General features: G+C 39.7%; 1 protein-coding gene across 4 annotated transcripts in view; it reads right to left on the bottom strand.

The window, feature by feature from the left end:
• IL12RB2 (interleukin 12 receptor subunit beta 2) overlaps positions 1-20,199 on the bottom strand; it is an 86,463-nt gene extending 66,264 nt beyond the window's left edge. The window contains exons 1-4 of one of the 4 annotated variants that reach the window (XM_079131128.1): positions 19,766-20,199; positions 7,853-7,929; positions 6,937-7,048; positions 5,116-5,403 (exon numbers count right to left, since the gene is read on the bottom strand). In XM_079131128.1, coding sequence (XP_078987254.1) covers positions 5,116-5,403; positions 6,937-7,012 — 364 coding nt within the window. In that variant the 5' untranslated portion in view covers positions 7,013-7,048; positions 7,853-7,929; positions 19,766-20,199. Of the gene's footprint in view, positions 1-5,115; positions 5,404-6,936; positions 7,049-7,852; positions 7,934-19,172; positions 19,307-19,765 lie in introns of those variants that run through there. The other 3 variants (XM_079131126.1, XM_079131129.1, XM_079131127.1) reach the window with 3 other exon arrangements.
• Positions 20,200-22,787: the final 2,588 nt, after the last annotated feature.

The raw sequence follows: 22,787 nt of genomic DNA, 5'->3' as shown, positions 1-22,787 counted from the left end.
CCTAGGTGTCCTTCAACAGATGAATGGATAAAGAAACTGTGGTACATATACATAATGGAATATTACTCAGCCAAAAAGAAGAATGAAATTATGGCATTTGCTGGTAATTGGATGAAACTGGAGAATATTATGCTAAGGGAAATAAGCCAATTCTCAACAAAGGCTGAATGTTTTTCTCTGATATGCAGATGCTAATTCACAATAAGTGGCGGGGGGATAGAGGTATTTTAGAGTAGACAGAGCAGAGTGAAGGGAGGGGAGAGGGTATGGGGGTTGGAATGATAGTAGAAGAATTTTCTTCTATGTTCCAGTTTGTTGCTGTTCTCAGTCACTTTGGGTCTGATATTGCCTACAGTCTATTTTTCCTCTTTAGAAGATGCAGTCTTCTTTTTGGCTCTACTATGCTGGATTTTCACAAGGATGTGCTTACCAGGGATCTATTTTCATTTACCCTTCTGGATTCTCAAAGGGTAAACTCCAGTCCTTCAGTTTGGGAAAATTTTTAGAACTTGTTTTCTAATGATTTCTTCCTCTCTGTTTTTCTCTTTCTGAAAGTCCACACTTTTCATAGGTTGTATCTTCTAATTTTATATTTTTTTCTCTTGATGTTTTTGTTCTACTATCTAGGGGAAAACAACCTCAGAGGGTTTCATTTCTGTTTATCTTTCTTTTTTTCTTTTTAAATTTTAGGGGTGTGCTTTCTGTATATTTCCTTCTTATAGTCTCTTGTCTTTGTTTCGTACTCAATATTTTCTCTTGTTTCACTAAGGATATTTAGGATAATTTTTACCACTTCTCTCTGACTACACTCTATTTCTTTCGCTTTGTTATGCTTTGTTCCATAAGTTTGTTTTGGTTTCTGTTGTTCTTATTAGATGTCTTATTCAGATCCTTATAGTTTTGCCCACATACATGGGTGGGACAGCTCTGTGTTCAGTGGGGGCATTCGATGACTCTGGGTTTCACTCCAGGGTGATTTGGCCGGGTGTAGTGGGGAGAAACCTTGTTGTCAATATTTTCAGGCATTTTCTCTTGGCCTGGTCAGATTTCCTAGGAAAAGATTTTAAATCTGCCTGAAGGAGGGTCCAGGCTTGAAGAAAGCTGTATGCAAATATTCCTTGGACTGCTGTGCTTTTCAGGCCGAGTCTTCTCTTCCAGTAGCCCCCTGTCTCCAGCCCCCAGGCTCTGGTGCTGCAAGCAGTGCCTGTCTGGTTGCATGAACCTGGGAAGGACTCTGAGACTCGAAGCACTTTTCAAATAAATTTTCAGTCAAATCTCCCATTTTAAAACTTACTTTTACTGTCCCTTCCAGAAGTGCATGGTGTCATCAATTTCTGAGTTTTTCTGGGGGAAGGGTGTCTGCCTTAAATTAGATTGCATCTTTTCTCCAGGCTACCTGTAGGCTAACTCTTATCATTGGTCCATCTCCTTCCAACTTCAAAATTTTAGTTGGCGTGTCTCTCCTCCTATTTTTTGTCTTTGAGGATATGTACTGTTTGGAAACTTTATAGTATTTTGGCTTTATTACAGGGGAAGAGAAAGCAAATACTTGTTGCCAGTCTACCATCTTTTCCTAGAGTCTTGATAAGCAAATAAGATAAAGAAAGTGGCACTTTACGTAATAATCAACTCCCACCCTTCCTCCTAAAGAGGAAAAACATTTTAAAGACCAAGACTTTCACCCATAGAGTGAAGTCAACGTTTTCAATGTGAGTTCAGTGGATCATGAAATCAAAGTGTCCCTCAGCCCAAGACTGTCTGTCCAGGGGAAACTAGGTGGAATTCTCCTTGATACAAATGTATAATAACTGATGCCAAGGAAAGAGCAGGTATCAAAGTCTCCGAACTTACATGAATTTACAATAGAACTTAACAATAGAAGACACGATCATGAATGTTATGGTCATTAGTATTTTTTAAAACCCTACTTAATATGGGAAATACAATTTTAGAAAAATAGCTTTCAGAAATATCAACAATAATAGATGTTGGCATGGATGTGGGGAAAAGGCACACTTTTACATTGCTGGTAGAGCTGCAAATTGGTGCAGTCACTCTGGAAAGCAGTGTGGAGAATCCTCAGAAAACTTGGAGTGGAACCACCTTTTGACCCAGTTATCCTACTCCTCAGTTTATACTCAAAGGACTTAAAATCATCACAGTACAGTAACACAGCCACATCAATGTTTATAGCAGCTCAGTTCACAATAGCTAGATTGTGGAACCAACCTAGATGCCCTTCAACAGATGAATGGATAAAGAAACTGTGGTATAGATACACAATGGAATATTATTCAGCCATAAAGAATAATAATATTATAGTATTTGCAAATAAATGGATGGAACTGGAAAATATCATGCTAAGTGAGATAAGGCAATCCCAAAAAACCAAAGACTGAATGTTTTCCTTGATAAGTAGAGAATGATATATAATGGGGGTGGGGGGTGGGGAATGAGAGAAGAAGGGGGGAAATGAGGGGGGGATATGAAAAATGGTGGAATGAGACAGACATCAAGACCCTATGTACATGTATGATCACACAAATGGTATAACTCTACATCATGTACAACCATAGAAATGAAATGATGTACCCCATTTCTGTACAATGAATCAAAATTTAAAAAAAAAAAATTTTTTTTAAAAATTAAAAAAAAATAAAAAAAAAGAATGGGGAAAATTAATTACTTAATTAAAAAAAGAAATAGCAAACAAAGCAAGAATTCACGGTCTTATATTTTTCGTCTTTATTTTCTAAGTTCGATCTTCTGAGGCTAAGCTAGTGCACTGATCGTTTAGTTTCTACATCATTTGAATGAATTCTGGGCAGCAGAGAAGCCCAAGCAAGAGAAGGGACTGGGGAGAAAAGACTTAAAGACTGCTTGCCTATTCCTCGTTCTGAAAAAATCAGCCAAGCTGATGACAGACCCCCTGAAGATATGCAAAGCACAATGGATTACCCCTTACCACAAAAAGAAAGTGGACTGCTTACTCCCTCACGAGACAGCATTGAGCTGACTAGATTGAGCGAAACCAAAATTCATTATGTCTTTTCTTGGAATGACTTGCATACCCAGAATAAGGTGTCACTTCCAGTCAATCCTTTTTCTCAAAAGTGCTAAACTTGCCCAAAGAGTAGCCATTTGATTGTGTGGTTTCCACTTGAGCATTGCACAAGCAACATTCAGCAGCACTACCCAACTGAGTTGAACCATGAGAGATACCCTTTACCACCTCCCTAGACCTTCTGGTGCTGCAAACTATCACACATGCGTTCCCATACACTGGATGGAAAAGTAAAAAGTGAAAAGGGGTGCATATTACTTCAGTGCACTTATGTGCCTGGCATTGGAGCAAGCACTTTGCATATAAGGGGTCATATGATCACTGCAGCCATCTTACGAGGTAGGAGTTTTTATCTTTATAACACAGAGGAAATGAGGCTCATGGAGTTTAGGTAGCGTAGGAGTGCCCAGTTCGTAGCAGGGCTGGGATTCAAAGCCCATAGATGGACCTTCTACTATAGGACTGTCAATGGTGAGAACACATGATCAATCCATGGTTTGAACAGGTGGTCCTGAACTGGAAGAGAAGTACTGAACCTAGTTTATGCCTCCTCCCCACCAGTGATTCGCTTGGCTATTTCCTTGGTCATCTGCTCATTGCTTCTGGTGGCCCTTCAGGAAATTGCCTGGCAGCAATCATATCCTCATAAGTTACAGAGGTTTCCAGTTAAGGTGAAAACCTCACTGAGCTCTGTATCACTGCCTTTATGACATGGGCCATGTCCCTGCAGCTGGGTCAGGCAACCTGCTGCAGCAATTCTCCTACTCTCCTGCCTCTCACCTGCCACTCCACAGTGTCTCTGGAATCCCTGTAGAAAGCCCATGCATGCTTACTAGCTTTCCTGGTTGGACCTCAGTAGCTGCAAATGGCAGGTAGGAGTTTCCTGGCTCACCCTGTGCACTGTAGCTCATGTAGCAGATGCCAGCTCTCACATCTCAGTTCTTTCCTCCCAGCAGCTGCCTGGAGGGAAGCAATGAGAGCCAGCAGTGCAGGGTAGTTGATGTGCTATGGGGAAAACTTAGACCAATTGGAGACAATAAAATTCTTCTTCATTTCCCTTGTCATTGTATTTCCCTATGCACTTTCCGGTGATGTCCCTCAGTGACCAAACAACTAGATGTATTTTCTGTTGAAGCTATGGTCAACTCAGGAACATCACCACTTTGTGCCATCATGCATCACTGCACAATGATATTTTGATCAACAATAGGCCATGTATATGATGGTGGTCCATAAGATTATATTGCCTAATGATGTTGTACCCATCTTACTCTGTGATGTTCGCATAATGATGAAACAACAAATGACCAATTTCTGAGAATTATCCCCATTGTTAAGTGACACATTAACAGTATTTGTTTTTACTCTTTTCCTGGCTCAATTCCTCATTCTTGCCTACCTGGGACTGTACAATTCCCCTTCCCCCTTGAAGTGTTAGCATGTCAGTTTTGCTTCAGGCAATTTTCTAGAGATCTCAGTAAAAGACTGTAAGTATAGTCATAGTTTTTGTTTAACTTCTGCTAAGTATGATCACCAATGTCAGGTGATGGGAGGACCACATTTTATGTACTGAGGAGGGGAGAGGTTCTCAACCATGTTTCTCAACCTGAGTTGCTAAGTGAGGCAGATAACATTTTTCCTTTATCTTGGAGGTGGCAGCTTTGAGTAAATGTTCATAAGTCAAGAAGGCACAAAGACCCAGCTGCAGAGATCCATTTCCCTACCACTAGAGTCTAAGGACAATAGGTAAAGAAATGGTGTTCATGGTCAGAGACAGAGGAGAGAAAGAGGGAGCAAAGGAGAGGAAGGGATAAAGGGAAAGTGAGAGCAAAGGAAGGGGAAAAGAGAGAAAAGGAGAATCTTATCAAATAAGACCCCTATTCCACTGATTTCTAGACTTCTCACTCCAAGATGTTCATGTTGCCATCAAGATAAAATATTTCATGTGGTAGGAGAAGAAAGAATTCTGTCCTGTGTTTGGATTTCTGCTTAACACAATGACAAACACCAAAAGATCACCCATTTTGGGGAACTCAGAAAGGAATACTCACCACCAACAGAGATCTCTGCCCCACATACTGGAGTCTCGTTACTTCCCACACAGGCTAGTTTGCAAAGAAACAAGGTTGAACCAAGGGATAGATCTGTAATTTGAGAACTGAAGGAGCGACCGTGGTGGAAACTGATAACTTCATTTATCTTGTAGAGGATCAATTTGTTCAAACTGGAAGAGTGTAAACAGTCTTGTTTGGGTTTCAAAGAACATGAAATATTGACAGTTGATCCACGTGAAATCACATGGGAAGGCTTCACAGTCACATCTCCTCTCTTGCACACATCTGCAGTAAGATACAAAAGCAATACTTGATTGGTAATAACACACCCATTTCAAAATGGAGGGTGGCTGCAATCCCAAAAACAGGATAAAATTAAACCTAACATCATGGGAATATAAATAACCTTCACCACTCTGGCAGTATGGGTGATACACAAGAGAACAGAAGGCAACCATATTAAAGTCTAACTGTATTTGAATTAAAGCAGTCATCCTTCTCAAAACAGTAATACTATAATCGAAACTATAAATAGGAGGCTGGTGAGAAAGTAGAATTGGAAGAACATTCAGGAACACAGTTCCAGGAAAAACCAGCATCTCTTATATGTAAAATTTTCAGACTACTAAAGAAGGCTTCCCAGAATAAATCACATGTGTTTCCATCACTATTTGTGATTTATAATGCTTACTTCAGTATTCATACTGAGAGAGAGGAAAAAGACAGTTTTAAAAGACTGTTGCAAACTTTAGGGTCCTATTTAGGAACAATTCTTCTCTAGCTATATTAGTGGCATAAAATATGTGTGATCTGCAACACTATTTTATAACACAGAGAAAACATTCAAAGGCTCTGGTTTGTTTGGAGTTGGCATCAAAGATGGAAAGTAAGTGTTACCATGCCATATTTTGATATTTCTTCAAGATGTAAGACGCTGGGGTGGGTGAACCATTACCTAATACCACTAATAAAAATTCCAAGAATGTATTCCTCTTCTTAATGGAGTTCTTCATAGTCTTTACTACATTCCAGGTGCCACATTATATGCTTATTAAAACATGGAGGTCATTTGCTTCCCTCAAGAGGCTTTTCATTGACAAGGTTCAATAAAAAAAAAAAAAAAACCTCAGAAACAAAGATTCACCCTGAATTTTCAGGGATGATATAAAGCCTCCACTGAAAGTCTTCTTTTCTTCTTCTTCTTCTTTTTTTTTTTTTAAAGTAATTGTAAGAACGCTTGGGTCAACTACCATAAATAGGAACTGGTAAAGAACTTATTTAAATCAAGTAAAGGAAATACTGAAAATTCTTTTTTAATAACAAGTTCATATTTTTATTTGCAAAGCTAAAATGGAGTCTCTCCCTTTTTCTTGTCTTACTTGTATGTTTGGCCTTGGTTTCTTTGATCTTCTTTGATTCTAATGCCAGAAAGCTGAAAATAAGCTCTTATTAAAAAAACAGAGAAAATGTCAGCCATTTTTTTTTAGCATAACTAACTTTATTCATAAATACCCCTCTGTTAAAATGTATTATAAAGTAAGACATACATTCATGAAGCCCAGCTGGGTTGTCTAGCTAGGTTACCTAGTCACTTTTTTAAGAGAAAGTGATATGATTGGACTCTTACATTCCTCACTGGAATAAATCAAATAAAATACATACCGGTTATAAACACGAATCAGACTTATCCATTTAAATGACAAAAGAGTGACTACAAAAGACCACTACCAGTACATTTACCATGAACACAAAAGTCATCTGTAACTGAGAATTTAAAACGCAAATCCTTCCAAATATAAGCTTCTAGAAATATCTTACCAATTTGTGCTTTAATCAACAGCCACGTGGTTAAAAAAATTAGTTCCAAAGAGCATCCTCTAAGAGTACGTGCCATCAACAGTCAGCTCTGCAAGTCAAAGCTGCACTTTTCCTTGTAAAAGAAGACAAATTCATTCATTGTCAAATACATTCAGAAAATACCAGAACCAAAATCATTCAGGATAACTTAAAACAGCACTCTGTTTTTCATCATTTTGTTAAGATTTTGCTTGCTATTTTTAAAAACAAAATCTACCTTCAAAATTAGTAAACTGAAAATCTCAGTCACTTCCTAACCCCATCTTAGGGGAGCTTCTTGGAGTCAGCAAGGGTCGGAGAAGGAGCTTGTCATCTTAGTGGGCTCCGGCTGCTGTATCGGAAGACTCCATAGCTGGCTGCTTATACACAGCAGAGATTTATTGTTCCCAATTCTGAACACTGTAAAGTCCAAGATCAAGGTGCCAGAAGATTCTCAGTCTGCCGAGGATCCACTTTTCAGTTCATAGATGGTACTTTTCAGTTGTGTCCTCAGGAGGTAGAAGGGGCAAGACGGCTTGCTTGGGCCTCTTATAAGAGACCCCAATCGTATGTGTTTAGCCCTGTGATCTAATCACCCAAAGTCCCACCTCTTAATGCCATCACTTGGGAAGTTAGGATTTCATATGAATATGTGGAGGGACATAAACATTCAGACCATAGCACTAGGCTCTGGAATCCCTTAGAACTGGTTTTAAATACATTGAGACTATGTGCAAGTTATGTAACCTGAGTCTCACACAAAACTTGTTTCTTTTCAGGGTTGCATAATCATCATCAAATGGAATAGTTTGACTAGAGAGAATTTCTAATCTTGTCATGTGATTCTGGACAACAGTAGACTAAAAATGGCTCATAAGCCAGGTGTAGTGGCACATACCTGTCATCCCAGCAACTCAGGAGGCAGAGGCAGTAGGATTGCAAGTTCGAGGCCAGCCTCAGCAACTTGGCAAGACCCTGTCTCAAAACAAAAAATGAAAAGGGCTGGGGATGTAGTTCAGTGATAAAGCACCCCTGGGTTCGATTTCCAATATTTCTCTGCTCCCTGCCAGTGCTTATAACCATCCAGAAACTTAGTAAAAGATTGATTTATTTGGCAATATGAAAGGAATTTCAACAGTCTGAAGGGGGTTGTTTGGGTTTTCTACAGAAGCTCAATTTTATTTGTTCATTTGTTTATCCTGACTTGTTTGACTGAATATTTTTTTTCTTTCATGCTGGGGATTAATCCTAGGTCCTTGAACCTGATAGGCAAATGCTATACCACTGTTCTACATCCCCAGCCCTTTCTTCTTTAATTTCATTTGGAGACAGGATTTTGCTAAGTTTCCTAGACTGGTCTCAAACTTGAGATCCTCCTGCTTCAGCCTCCCAAGTCACTGGGATCACAAGCAAGAACCACCACGCCTGGAGAATGTTTTTATTTTTAATGGTTCAGAAAATGTAAGCTGTTGATCTCTGAGCTGTTCTTAATTCAAACATAAGAATGACTCTACTTGTCTCAACAAATTCTCGAAATTCTTTTAAAAGTGGGCCTCAAATTCATAATGTAGGCTGGAAAGTTCTGTGATGTCAGTCCACTGGGAAGCAGCCAACACAAATGCTAACTTCTTATTCTCATGCCTAGAAATGTGCCAGAATATTTGGGAGAGACCCAGATAACACCACCAACTCATCTAGTATTGATGGCTAACTTTCATGTACCAGGTACCATGTTAAGCACTACAGGCACAACATAAGAAGGATGGGATTCTAGAAAAGTGCCTCTTGGACTCCTCCACCTGTAGCCTAGTAATTGAGCAGGGAAGACCCAAGCAATGTTGGCATCTCCTCAGCAGTCTCTTCTGACTACTCTTCCTCCTGCTTTTTAGCTGTAGTGAACCTCAGCATATTCAGGATATTATTATTTTTTCTCTCTTTCTACTTTCTCCCTGGGGAACTCTCCTCCTGGATGTCATCTGTGAACTAAAGACTCTCAGATGTAGATCTCTAATCAGACGGCTCCCTAAGCTTTGGTTTCATGTTGGTCTCCTTAGCCTCACCTACTGGATATAAAACAGCCTTCTCAATACTAACAAAAGTCAAAGTCTTAGTTCCCCTTCTTCAAGCCAGCTCTTCCCTCAGACTGTTCTCTCTCGGTAAATGACATCCATATCTATAAGTTGCTAAAAACCTGGATGTCATTCTTGGTTTCACCCTCTTTCTCATCCCCTGCTATTAAACAATCACTAGTCCTATCAACTGAACCTCAAAAATAAGTCACAGTTCAGTCCACTTCTCTGCATGTTTACTGTCCCCATCTTAATCCAATCCACTTGACATCTCTCCCCTAGAATACAGGAGCCCTCTAACATGTCTCTCCAGTCCATCCTCACCCTTTCTAAGCTGTTTCCACATAGTCAACTACCTTTTAGAAACATAAGTCAAATCATGTTACCTACTACAACCACCACCTTACAAAACCCTCCAACGTGTCCCTATTGCTAATTAGAATAAAACCCAAAGTCTTCACCACAAAAGGTTTCTCAGCCACTGCATGACCTTCCTGCTCCCATCTTGTTGCCATCACATACTCTGCTTTTTTGCCTGGCTAATTCTGTTCCCTTCACACTATCTTTCAGACTCTTCCTTGAATAACACAAGTCCTTTGTTGCCTGCAGGACCTTGCCCTTCCATGAACTCTGTGAGAATCCTCTTCTGCCAACTGACTTACATCCTTCAGATTTCAGATTGTACCAGAGTCCTTCTCTGGCTACCTCTCCCTCCCTTGCCCAGACCTTCCCTGACCAAAGCAGTCCTCCCCATCTATTTTCTACTCATCACCATTTTTTTTAAATTATTGATTTCTACAGCTACCTTCTTTCTTTAATTACTTGTCATCTATCTCCTGTACTAGAATATAGGCCATGATGAGAGCAGGAGCTTTGAACATCTTGCACATGTTATAAACCAGCACTTAACACTGGAAATAAGTATCTACTGAAAGGAAGGAGAGGGAAAAAGAAAAATGAGCTATGAAAAATTTCTGGTAAACATCCTTGTGGCAGGCAGAGTAACAGCTCACCAAAAGGTCCATGCCCTACTCCCCAGAACCTGTGGATATTTATTTTACCTGGCAAAGGAACTTGCCAGATGTGATTAAAGTTTAGGACCTTGAGATGGGCAATTATCTTGATTTACCCAAGTGGGTCCAATCTAATCACACAAGTCCTTAAAAGTATAATAGGAAGGAAGAACTGGACAGAGAGATACAATGTGAGACCCTCTACTGCTGGAGGAAGGAAATATGAACCCAGGGATCCCATAGCCTCAAATGAACGGAGCTCAGTTTACAGACACCAAAAAATGTGCTTCTTGTGGATCTTGGTGTAAAATGTTTGAGAGTCTCAGATCTGCTGGTTTCCCCCTCTCTAGACCAAAAAGTCTATTGTCCTGGCATACAACAGCCTCTGTGAGTTAATTCCCATTTTCCACATCCACCACTACTCTCCGCAGACATTCTAGTGTCTGGTGACATGGAGATTGTAGTGCCCCTGCACATCTCATGCCTCGTCATGTCTCTACATCTTTTGTTCATGCTGTTTACCTCACCTTTTCTGTATCCTTAAATGGAACAAGTCCTACTCATCCATCAGAACTCACTCCAGACACCTTTGTTCACTCATTCAACACACAGGTATGGAGCCACTGCTGTGTGTCAGGAATACAACACAAGTGAAGCAGGATTTTTGCACTCATGTCAACAATATTTTGGAGTATAGAGACAGAGTTCAATAATAAGCAAGTTCAGATGGCAGTAAAAGAAGAATATAGAGGAGGAGAGAGAATTGGGGAAGAGAAGCTGGTCACAAAAAGTGTTTCTAAGAGGTAAAGCTTGAACTGACATGGTGCTGGCCAAGTGGTTTCAGAAGAGTTTTGAGAGGGAGAGGGAGAGAAAGGGAAAGGAAAGGAAGGGGAGGGAAGGAGAGGGGAGAGAAGGGAAGGAGAGGGGACGGAAGAGGAGGGGAGGGGAGAAGAGGGAGGGAAGGAAGGAAGGAAGGAAGGAAGGAAGGAAGGAAGGAAGGAAGGGAGGGAGGGAGGGAGGAAGGGAGGAAGAAAAAAGGAAGGAAAGAAAGAAAAGGGTGAACGTGGAGCCTGGAGGTAGAGGTGAGAACCAGAAATAAGGTCCAGCTGGCTGCAGAAAGTAACAGTTGGGAGACTGGCATGAAGTTGAAGGAGCCAGTTCTGCCATGGGCTTATTTGATGTGAAAGGGAGCCTACTCTACTCTCAAATCTATAGGAAATGACTGGTGTTTAATTAGAGGTTTTACTCCCTCATTTAATTGAGAGTGCTACAGGATATGAATTACATTAGACCTCTGCACACATGACTCTGGACTCCAAGTGCTGGGACCAGAGTGGAAGCAGGCAGACTAATTAGAACAACTGCAGAGATGAAGGTAAAAGGACGGTAACGTGCACCTCAGACATAGCAGTGGACATGGGAAGGAGTCATGTGGGCAGACCTCAGGAAGCCGGACTTATGTCCTCAGGTGAGACTGGAACCTTCCAGCGTCCTCACAGCACCCTGGCATCCCCCTGTCTTAGCACCTGCCACATGAAGCAGAACTAATAGATTTAGGTGCCTGTCCCTCCATTATCTTGCAAGTTCCTCAGGGGGAAATGCTACAGTTTGTGGCACATAGTGCTGACCCGAATGAAACTTAAGTGGGTTTTCTGTGTTCATCTAGTTTACTTCTAGTTTAGTTTAATGGAACTACATTAAACTACATAATATTACATTACATTACGATTGGCATTATTAATCAGTGTTTGGTTTGGTGAAGAGATTAGAATATACTAACCTGGAATACTAGCTACTTATGCTGAAGACACTTCACAAACATCGGGTGCAAGACAATCACTTTGACCTTTGTACTACATTTTTTAAAGCAGATGTAATTCCCATATGACAGACATTCTCCCCATGCTTGAAAGATAGGCAATGTCCTTATCTTTAAAGATGAGAAGTTGGGACTGAGCGAATACTGTACAGACCTTCTTAGAACAACTTATCTTTTAAGCATCCCACATAATTTAGTCACATTTTCAGAGTTTGCTATTCTTTGTCCAAAGAAGTATATAAGAAACTAATTACTTCTTTGGGTCTTCATTTCTTTATAAGGCCTTCCATGCCATGTGAAACTTGCTAAATAATTTTGTATGTTTTTCTTCTGTTGATCCTGTTTATGTCAATTTAATTCTTGAACCCAAATGAGACTCTAAGAAGAAGGAGGGGAATCTTTCTATCCCTACTGTAGCCAACTTAGCTGCCACATTAAAATTTGGAATATTTTTGGCATAGAGGAAATTATATATTGAATTAGAGGATGACTGAATGAACAGATACACAGAAATTAAACAGATAGTCTACTTCCTAACTGCAAAGGATATCAATAGCACTATGCACACTGCAATTTGTGAAGTTATAGCATTCCCTAAATAGAAAAGTATGTAAAAGGTCAATATAAGGATTTTAATATGGATATATTCATATTGAAATATTTATGTATTAAATACGTATTTAAATTTCCTATATATTAAATAGCTTAAAACATCATAATATATGTAAGGTATTTTACACATAGTATTTAATATAAACATATATGAAACAGGTAAAATGGTTGGTAATTTTACATAGTACATTGATAAAAACACACATTTGCTAATTTTCTGTGAATCCTAGGTGAAAACAACTCCATTTATGAGAAGCTCAGAAGCCCCAAAGATCTTCAAGTAAATGAGGTATCTTCCAATAAAATGAAACCTGCTATCAACAGTAAACATCTTTCATACAGCCTGCCTATAGGTTGATATTAATACTACAACTCTAACTTGAATCAGAAAATCAAAGAGTGTGCCATGTCATTGACTCATCACTCAAGTTGTGACAGTTTCCAGACAGTGAAAACAATGTCTCAGAGGGTGGGGGTGGGTGGGAACCAGGCAGAACGGCACCCAGGGGCAGGAGGGCAGCAGCAACCCCCAACCCAGGCACATGGTGCTCCCGTGCACAGAACATGCAGCTGCTTCAAAACTCTCTGCACACAGCTGGGAAAACAAAACAACACAATTCTTGTTTTTTTCCCATGTGTGAAAATTTCACATGGGCGGTAACACTTTGTGCTTCCAAGTTAGTTTTCCTCTAAAGCACCATGGTAAATTCAAGGGAAAGTGCAGTGTTGTGGAAAAGGGCAGTTAGTCTCATCCCAGTGCATGCTGCCAGCTGCGAGGGCACTGTCTCCTCATCCCTGCAATAGACATAGTGACATGGTCTGGACGAAGTTACTAGACTATCATGCCAGTGTCGTGGGCCCCTGGGAATACCTGCCACAGAGTACACTCTCCACTGAGGCCACTTCCCATTTTCTCCTGAGTCCTGCTTAGTATTTCTTTCCTAAATCACTTAACGACTTTCAGTGTACTGAAATGATTTGTTAAAGTAGGGAAAAATGTGTATTAGGCAATAAGGGACCTCAAAGGTTAGCTGGCACCTACTAGCCCCTGCTATCCCTTCCCCTCCCCATAGCTGATGTTTCTGTCTGGGTTACCACAGTACTACCAAATAATTGTTCTGATCATGCATTGAGGCTGGCTCACTCACAAATGCAAGCTTGCAGGGAGGCATGGGACAAAATCTTCCCTTGTATTTGCAGAGTTATAGACAGATACGGTTTACTGGTGGTAGATCATTATCAAGATACACTTTGGAGGTCATCTATTCCACCTTCCTCATTTACAGATGGATAACTGACACCTAGAAAAATGAGGGTACTTGTCTGAGGTCACATGGATAGCAGAATCCACATTAGAACTTAGAGCTCCTGATTTCTATTCCAGCGTTACTTCTAGCATGCGAGGCTGCTTCTTATCAGCAGCAAGAATGGCTGCAAAGTACAAATAATGCTAATGTTAGTGCTACCACTCATACTAATGGGATATCCTGTTGATCTCTTACATTTCGGATCTCTGAAAATGACACACAATCTTTGGGCATTTACATTATACGCAATCTTTGTGATACCCCTCTAGTAAAGCATTTACTATGCCTAAGGTGTTAATCTTCGGAAAGTTCAATCACTTCTGATATCTACCTCCTTCAAAAACGGATGAAGTAATAAAGCCCAGTACACATATACAATACGTAAGCATCTAATTATCTAATGCATTCTGGGGACAGAAGAACAAAATCAAGACTGCCCAGTAGCTGACTCACAGTTTGGTCACTGGAGACCCGCATATCTCCATGGCTCTTCTTGATCTAGGTATGGAAAAGAACAATCTTCTGACTGAAGCATTTCTGCCTTTTTATTTTTCTGAGCCCACCCTGTGGTGGAAAATTTACCAAGCCATACATGGGCAAAAGCTGGTCTGTCAGGCCTCATCATCAATTCTGTCCCTTCCTGGTCTGTGAAATGGTTTAAAAGGGAAAGAAAGCAAATACCACATCAATAACCTCTACCTCCCCCTCTACCCAGTAGTCCAACCATGGTTGACTCAAGCTGAGTTTTACACACACGTTTTCCTTTCCTTGCAGCTGCTGTGGTTCCCTTAAGTTTTTCTCTCATCTCATTGTTAAATGTTTGTAGTCCTGAGATTCCTTTTAAATTTTACCCAAGGACAGGAAATATCTTTCTTGCTCAAATTCAAGAGACTTTTATTAAACTTTTTTTTTTTCTTTTAAACTTTAGGATGTTTTCTCCTTTCCCTCTTTCTATCTCTTTTATCATTTCCTTACAAGTAGTTCCCTTACCCTTTTCTGCCTTCTTTTCTGGCTGTCAGAAATGTTATTTCTGTCAATTCTATTTGTCTTTACTTCCATTTTGGATAAATCACACTTGACATAATAGACAGGCTTCTGAAATCTTGTGTATAAACAATCATATTTGAAATAATTTAGGGAATCTTATCCTGCCCCAACCCTTCATCACTGAATCCTTGGTACTGTGAGTTACCTTATAAAATGAACAAGCATCCCTCCAAAAGATCAGTACGAGGAAAAAAAAAGAAAAAAGAAGCAAATCATGGATGGAGTTTCAAACAAGGCACTTTCAAATCAACTGATAGTATTTGATAATGTCTTTTTTTTTTTTTTTATTAGTGCCCATAGCACTTATTCAAACAAATCTTACAAATCCAGGCTCCTCAATCTTTCCTCTGCATCCTTCTAGAACTGTAGATAACATAAGCCATCTTCTACCTGGCAGAATGATGTACTGTAAAAGAACATATTGTTTCAGGATGGAAGACCTGGGTGCCATCCCTGGTCCCTCCACTTCTGGAAAGTAACATCACATTTCAGAGCCACCTTTCCTTGCTTTCAAAATGGTGTGTGTGCCTGTAGTCCTAGTACGCAGGGAGACTCAGGCAGGAGAATTACTTGAGCCCAGGAGTTTAAGGCCAGCCTGGCAACATGGCGAGACCCCTCATCTCAAAACAAGGCAAAGCAAACAAATAACACAAAATAATCAATATTTATTGAGAAAATTAAATCTCTTCCATTACTTTCTTTCTTTATTGGAAAGTCCTCTCTTTTGACATCCTCAGTCTACAAGTCTTTATTTGTAGATTATGGCATTGTACAAAGAAATTTTACCTTTGGATGTCTGGTATTGGGAAATCCTGGAAAGTTTTGCCTCACCTTATAACATCAACCTCTGTCTTTTCACAAAGTACCATGTAGCATTAAAAACATTTAAGCACTTTGGAATGAAATTGTCCATATTATGCTATGTAAACATATGAATATACCACAGTGAATTCCACCTTTATGTGTATCTATGAAGCAACGATTTAAAAAAATAATAAGTAGAAAAAAGACCAGTAGAATATAAAAAGGGGAACAGGGAGAGGGAGGAAGGGGAAAAAGAAGTACTGAAATGGAGCAAATTACATTTCTTTTCTTTCTTCCCTCTTTTTTTTTTTTTTTTTTTGGTACCAGGCATTGAACCCAGGGGCACTTAACCACTGAGCCACATCCCCACCCCTCCTTTAGTTTTCATTTTGAGACAGGGTCTCACTAAGTTGCTTAGGGCCTCACTAAATTGCTGAGGCTGGCCTTGAATTTACAATCCTCCTGCCTCAGCCTCCCAAGTTGCTTGGATTACAGGCACGTGCCATCATGCCCGACTGAGCAAATTATATTTCATGCATGCATAATTATGTCAAAATGAATCTCAATATTATGTATAACTATAATGCACTAAAAAACATTTAAAAATATCAAAGCATATTATAGTTGCATTGTTTGGGAAATTTTCCAGGAAGCGCAAAATCATCTTAAGATAAATGGAATCACACTTGGGAAGGGGGTTAAAAAAAAAATAAGCAAAATGCAAAAGTTTAATGACTATCCTACAAGGTTTCTCCTGTAAACTGGGAATTCAGCTGAAGTTTCTGCACATCTCAACAGCTCTGCTTGATGTTTACTTAATGTGTTTTTTTTGCATATTACCGCAAAATCAATGTTAATGGATATTCAGTTTTTTGTTGTTTTCAGTACTGAGGATGAAACCCACGGCCTTGCATGTGCTAAGCAAGTGCTCTACCTTGGAGCTAAATCTTCAGCCCAATATTCTAACCTTAATCATCTTTTCTGATCTTTATTAGCAATTTACTCCAATATAGAGTCTATAATTTAGTTATTAATATTTGGTTTACTATATAAAGTAACTATTAGTGTTTCTATGCTACAGGGGGAGAAATCAGCAAGATGACCAAGATAACATAGGAACACCAGAAACAAATTCAGAATTAGATTAGAACTATATGCTTCCCTTTTAACTCCATGATCACCTGAGAAATGAAAACTTACTTTTTTTTTAAAAGGTGGGATTCATTGTGGTGTATTTGTATATGGACACAACATAATTTGGTAGAGCGTATTCCCCAGTACTTCCCCATGACCTCTCTTCCTCCTTCCCTCTCAATCCTCTTCCTTGAAAATTCATTTTTTTTTTTTTTTTTTTTTTACCAGGGATTGAACCCAGAGGGGCTTTACTATTGAGTTACATTCCCAGCCCTTTTTAAAAATGTTTATTTTAAGACAGGTCTTGCTAAGTTGCTTAGGGCTTCACTAAATTGCTGAGGTTGGCTTTGAACTTTCAATCCTCCTGCCTCAGCCTCCCAAACTGCTGAGATTACAGGCCTGCACCACCGTGCCTGGCTGAAAATTCACTCAATGTTTGCTGATCTCACCAACTTTCCCTTTCGGTCCATTTAAATTCTGTGGGAATTGGCTCACACTCCTCATTTATTCTCAGCAAGCTACAGTGCTCCATGCTGATGCCACAAAGTGACTCACATGAAGATGAATTGAATATGTGTACTCCCATTGCCCCAGTCCCAATTTCCACAACAGCCTCCCGAGCAAAGGTGGTAGTAAAGAGATGAGCGGAGGACCGACTCAGGACTCTCAGGTCTCAGCGCTCATAATTCTAGCTGCATGGCCTGTGACAAGGCATGTGACCACTCAGCTTGAGTTTCCTCATCTGTACAATGGGAATAAAATTAGCATCTGCTTTACAGTATTATTGCAGGGATTACTTGGGAAGTTCTTAGCATAGTGCCTGGTATATAGTAAAGAGGTTAATAATTATTATTGCTATTATGATGATAAGGAAAAGGACAATATCACTTACTTTTCAAGCACATTGTTAGAATTAAGTTAGATAGCCTTACTCTTGACCCATTCACTTGGTTTACCAGGAAAGATTAATTTAGTCAAAACTAGATTCCATATCTCTGACTTCATGCCATATGCTCATTCTAACTCCTCAAGGACAGGATCTTACATTTCTTTACATTTGAAATGTAAATGAATTACATTTGAAATGTAAAAGCAAATGAATTGAGTATAATAGATGTTCAAGTCGTAAAAGTATTGAAAACAACAAGAACAAATATTGTTACCAGTAAGTTCTAGCAAAGAGTGCTAGAAACTTCCAAGAGCAAACTATCCAAGATTTCTTTGGGGGATCTGGATTTCTTTTCAGATTAGTTTGCATAAATTTATATGTAAGTGTTGACAGCAGTGCTGTGAGTGCAATTATAACAATGAGAAATGATTTGCTAGAGAACAAAGCAGGTGCAGTAATTACAAAACAAATCCACATTGAGAAATGATATGCAACACTGTATGAAGAGGGTTCTCTTCTTTTAAAACTCATACCTGTGCTTTAGAAATTTTTTCACACTAAAATTCTAAGAATGCACACTAAGATTCAGAGTTTGCAGCATTTGGAAATTTACCATCCTATCTAACCATGATGATACTCAAGAACCGTGACACACAATAACAGCACATTGCAAACTCTCCCAGGGTTTGTAGTACCTAATGAAGGATAGTAATGAACAGAGAATTTCACACTGAAATGGGGGAAGAGAGGGTTGGCCTTTAGCCACTAAAGTCCTTTCAGTTCTGAGTTGCACAGAGGGTACTGTGCATTTCTTGTAAATGGAGAATGAGAATATAGTATTTGCTTGCTCATATGGGGGTGGATATAATATTATGAACCGGAGTTACAAGCCAAAGGAACACAAAGTTTGGAAAGCCCTATGTGTGTACACAAGTTTCCACATCTGCAAAATGGGAATGCCAGTAGCCCCTTTAATGGATTTTTAAAAAATTATTATATAGGATAGCTATATATACCCAAAGACCCCGGGACATAGTAGGTCATCCACACGGGGCACACACTTAGCAGATTATAACAATTATCCAGAGTTAAAAAAAAAGAAAAAAAAAAAAAAAAAAAAAAAAAAAAAAGAAAAGAAAGAAAGAAAGAAAACAAAAGAAAAAGAAAGACTGGCTTTTCCTTGTTCTTCAGACATACTTGGGAAATTCTTGTGTTTGGGCTACAAATTGTAAAACCTAGATTTAATTGTACAGATAACGCAATCCCTCACAAAGCAAAGAGTCACACCTGTGGACATGGTTAAGGCTGGGCCCCAAGAAGTGCTCTGCATTTCCCCACGCTTCAGAGTGCACCACCGCTCTGTGCCCTGTCCCAGCAAATGCCTCAGAACTCAGACTCAGTCTGAGAGCCCCTCTCCATCTAGCCAAAGTTTAAACCAGCCCCTGCCACGGAACATCAGTGCTCAGAGGATTAGGGTCATGATAAGCAGAGAATGCCACCCAAATCCCCCAGAAGCCAGGGTACCTGCTCCGCCTGTTCCTGGGATCCCCAGGGTCTCCTGGATCCCCAAGCCACTCAACTGGGTACTCACTGCGCGTCGTCTGCGCTCTTGTAGTGGTTACAGCCGGCGCTGACACAGTGGTCCGGCCTGTGCTCTTGTTCACACGTGCGTCTCCCTCCGCGGGGGCTCTCAGGCCGTCCTCGCCACCAAGCCTCCGGATAGGGGCAGCAGGTGGTGACGATGACTGCGGCCACAGACGGAAGGAAACTCCCTGAATCGCACAGCCTGAGGGGCCAGCAGCCCTGTCAGTGCCTGCAGTCCCCCGCCCGCCGTCCAAGAGGAGCCGGGTGAGTTCTGCCACTTGGCTGTGCGTGTGTCGCCTTGAGCAAGATAATTCTCTGTCCACACTTCATATAAAATGTGGATAATATGGGCGCTGGGGTGGTGGCTCAGTGGTAAAAGGGCCTGCCTGGCATGTGTGAGGCACTGGGTTCGATTCTCAGCACCGCATATAAATAAATGAATAAAATAAGGATCCAGCAACATCTAAAAAAAAAAAAAAACTAAAAAAAAATGTGGATAATAAAGCCCGTGTCATAAGCGTAGATTGACTCACCGAGTCAGCACGCCCCGAGATCGGGTACACAGGACAGAGCTGCTTTCGGCTCCCACCGCCTGAGAAGCGCACTTCTGTGGACACTCACCGGAGAACTTTCCTCCAAGCTCTCTGGACCGCCCAGCTCTTGCCACCCCCTAGCGCCCGGGTCTCAAGCCAGCTGTGCGCAAGACCACCCACAGGGATGAGGGAAGAACCAGTTAGAACTTTCCTCTGTATCTGCTTTCAAACCATTAAGAAAGAAATTAACCTTTAATAGCTGACTCCACACCAGCCCCAAGCAGGAGTGCGGTTCTGAAGAGGAAGAACGCGCACGACACAGGGATTGGCAGCGGTGCCCGGGCTCGCAACGTTATTTCATCGAATCTGGAAATTGATTGGTTATAAAACATACCCTCATGTACCACTAAGAAACTAGAACTGTCTCGAATGATTGCACAGTGTTTCTCATCACTTAGAACCTTTTAAAACTGTCATATTTATTGAAATATCATTTTTAGGTTTATTTAGACATGTTTATTATCTATTGTTCTTGGACATTTGAAAGAAAGGAATATATCTAAATCGAATAAATTTGTTAAAAAATTCTTTAGGTATGTTCACATTTGGAGTCCATCACTCCTGAGAGTGCTAGTAAAGCAGCATGACTTCAAAGAATAGCCCCCTACCCGCATTGTCTCTGGAGTATTCTTCCAGACCACTGAGTCCAGTCCGGGTTTTCTGAACAAACCTAGGGACAATGATGTCACCATACTGCGCAGGTAGTGACTCACGACCTCTTCCAATTTAGGAGACCTTAAATATGAAAAATGTATGTCTTAGGATTGACAGGGTACAAATAAATTATGAGATTTTGACAGTGTAATTTATATTCTGCAGTAATTTGTGAATATGTGAATAATTTGATACAGCTTTCAGATTATAGAATGATTATAGAATCAACACGACTTTGTAACAAAATGATACATGATTGTGAAAATCATTTCTAACAAAGTTAAAAGAGTTGATTAAAAGTGAGTTATTGAGACTGGGATTATAGCTCAGTGATAGAGTGCTAGCCTAGCACATGTGAAGCATTGGGTTCCATCCTCAGCACCACATAAAAATGAGTAAATAAAATAAAGGTATTGTGTCCATCTACCACTAATAAAAATTTCAAAAAAGTTGTTCTTTTCAAGAAAAAAACCTTACAAACCCCAAGTATTCTAAATTTGCTAAGCTTTTCTGTAATGATGATTCTCAATATTATTTATCTCTGTAATACATTACCTAAGAAATTTTCATGAAAAAAAAATTTAACCCCTTCCAAACCCACAGTGTTTTTTGTTCTTTCAAGTTATATTAACACCAAGTGAAAAGATGTTATGAAGAGAATATTTATGTATTTATTTATACCAAGTATAAAACACAGGGGTGCTTAACCACTGAGCCACATTCCCAGCCCTTTATTTATTTATTTTTTTTGAGACAGTCTTGCTAAGAGAGTTGCTTAGGATCTCACTAAGTTGCTGAGGCTAGCTTTGAACTTGTGATCTTCCTGCCTCAGCCTCCTAAGAAGCTGGGATTACAGGCATATGGCACTGCACCCAGCTGGAGAACATTTTATTTATTTACTTATTATCTTAATTTTTAAGTTTTTATTTGTTCTTTTTAGTTATACATGACAGTAGAATGTATTTTGACACATCATGCATAAATGGAGTATAACTTCCCATTCTTGTGGTTGTACATGATGTAGAGTTATACTGGTCATGTTTTCACATATGAACATAGAAAAGTAATGATCAATTCATTCTACTTGTCTTTCCTATTCCCATCCCCTTTCCCTTCCCTTTATTCCCCTTTGTCTAATTCAAAGTACTTCTATTCCCCACTCCCATCCCCATTTTGTGTTAGCATCTGCTATCAGAGAGAACATTCGGCCCTTGGTTTTTTGGGATTGGCTTATTTCACTTAGCATGATAGTCTTCAGTTCCATCCATTTATCAGTGAATGACATAATTTCATTCTTCTTTATGGCTGAGTATTATTCCATTATGTGGGTATATACCACATTTTCTTTATCCATTCATCTGTTGAAGGGCACCTAGCTTGGTTATAACTTTAGCTGTGAATTGAGCTGCTATAAACATTGATATGGCTGCATTACTGTAGTATGCTAATTTTAAGTCCTTTGGGTGAGTGGGATAACTGGGTCAAATGGTGGTTCCATTCCAGGTTTTCTGAGGAATCTCCATCCTGCCTTCCAGAGTAGTTGCACCAATTTGCAGTCCCATCAGCAATGGATGAGTGTACCTAACATTTGTTGTTGCTTGTATTCTTGATAATTGCCATTCTAACTGGAGAAAGATGAAATCTGTGCAGTTTTAGTTTGCATTCCTGATTGCTAGAGATGTTGAACTTTTTTCATATATTTGTTGGCCAATCATATTTCTTCTTCTGTGAAGTGTCCAGTCAGTTCTTTTGCCCATTTATTGATTTGGTTATTTGTTTTTTTTTTTTTGGTGTTAAGTTTTTTGAGTTCTTTATATATCCTGGAGATTAATGCTCTATCCAGGGTTCAGGTGGTCAAGATTTTTCCCCATTCTGTAGGCTCTAAAGAGAACATTTTAAAAAAAGTATTTTATAAGCCAGTCCCCAAAAGTCAAAGATTGAATGTTTTCTCTAATGTACGGAAGCTACTCCAAAATAAGGTGGGGGTGGGGAGTGGATACAAAAACAGAAGGAAGATCAGTGGAGTAGAAAAAGGGGAGATGGGAAGGGAGGAAGGATGGGATCGGGAAAGACAGAGGAATGAATCTGACCTAACTTTCTCATGTACATATATGAATATACTACAGTGGATCTCACCATCAGGCACATCCACAAGATACTAATTTAAAAAAAAAACACTGTAAATAAATATAAGAAAGAAGAGTAAACTAGAAGGAAGGGAAAGGGGAAGTCCTGAGGACTGAATTAGACCAAATTATATTCCATGATTTTAAAATTATGTCAAAATGAATCCTAATGTACGTATAAC

The sequence above is a fragment of the Sciurus vulgaris genome (assembly GCF_902686455.1).
Source record: "Sciurus vulgaris genome assembly, chromosome: 1".
In the NCBI taxonomy this organism is placed as follows: domain Eukaryota; kingdom Metazoa; phylum Chordata; class Mammalia; order Rodentia; family Sciuridae; genus Sciurus; species Sciurus vulgaris.
This window is presented reverse-complemented; position numbering and strand designations above follow the sequence as displayed.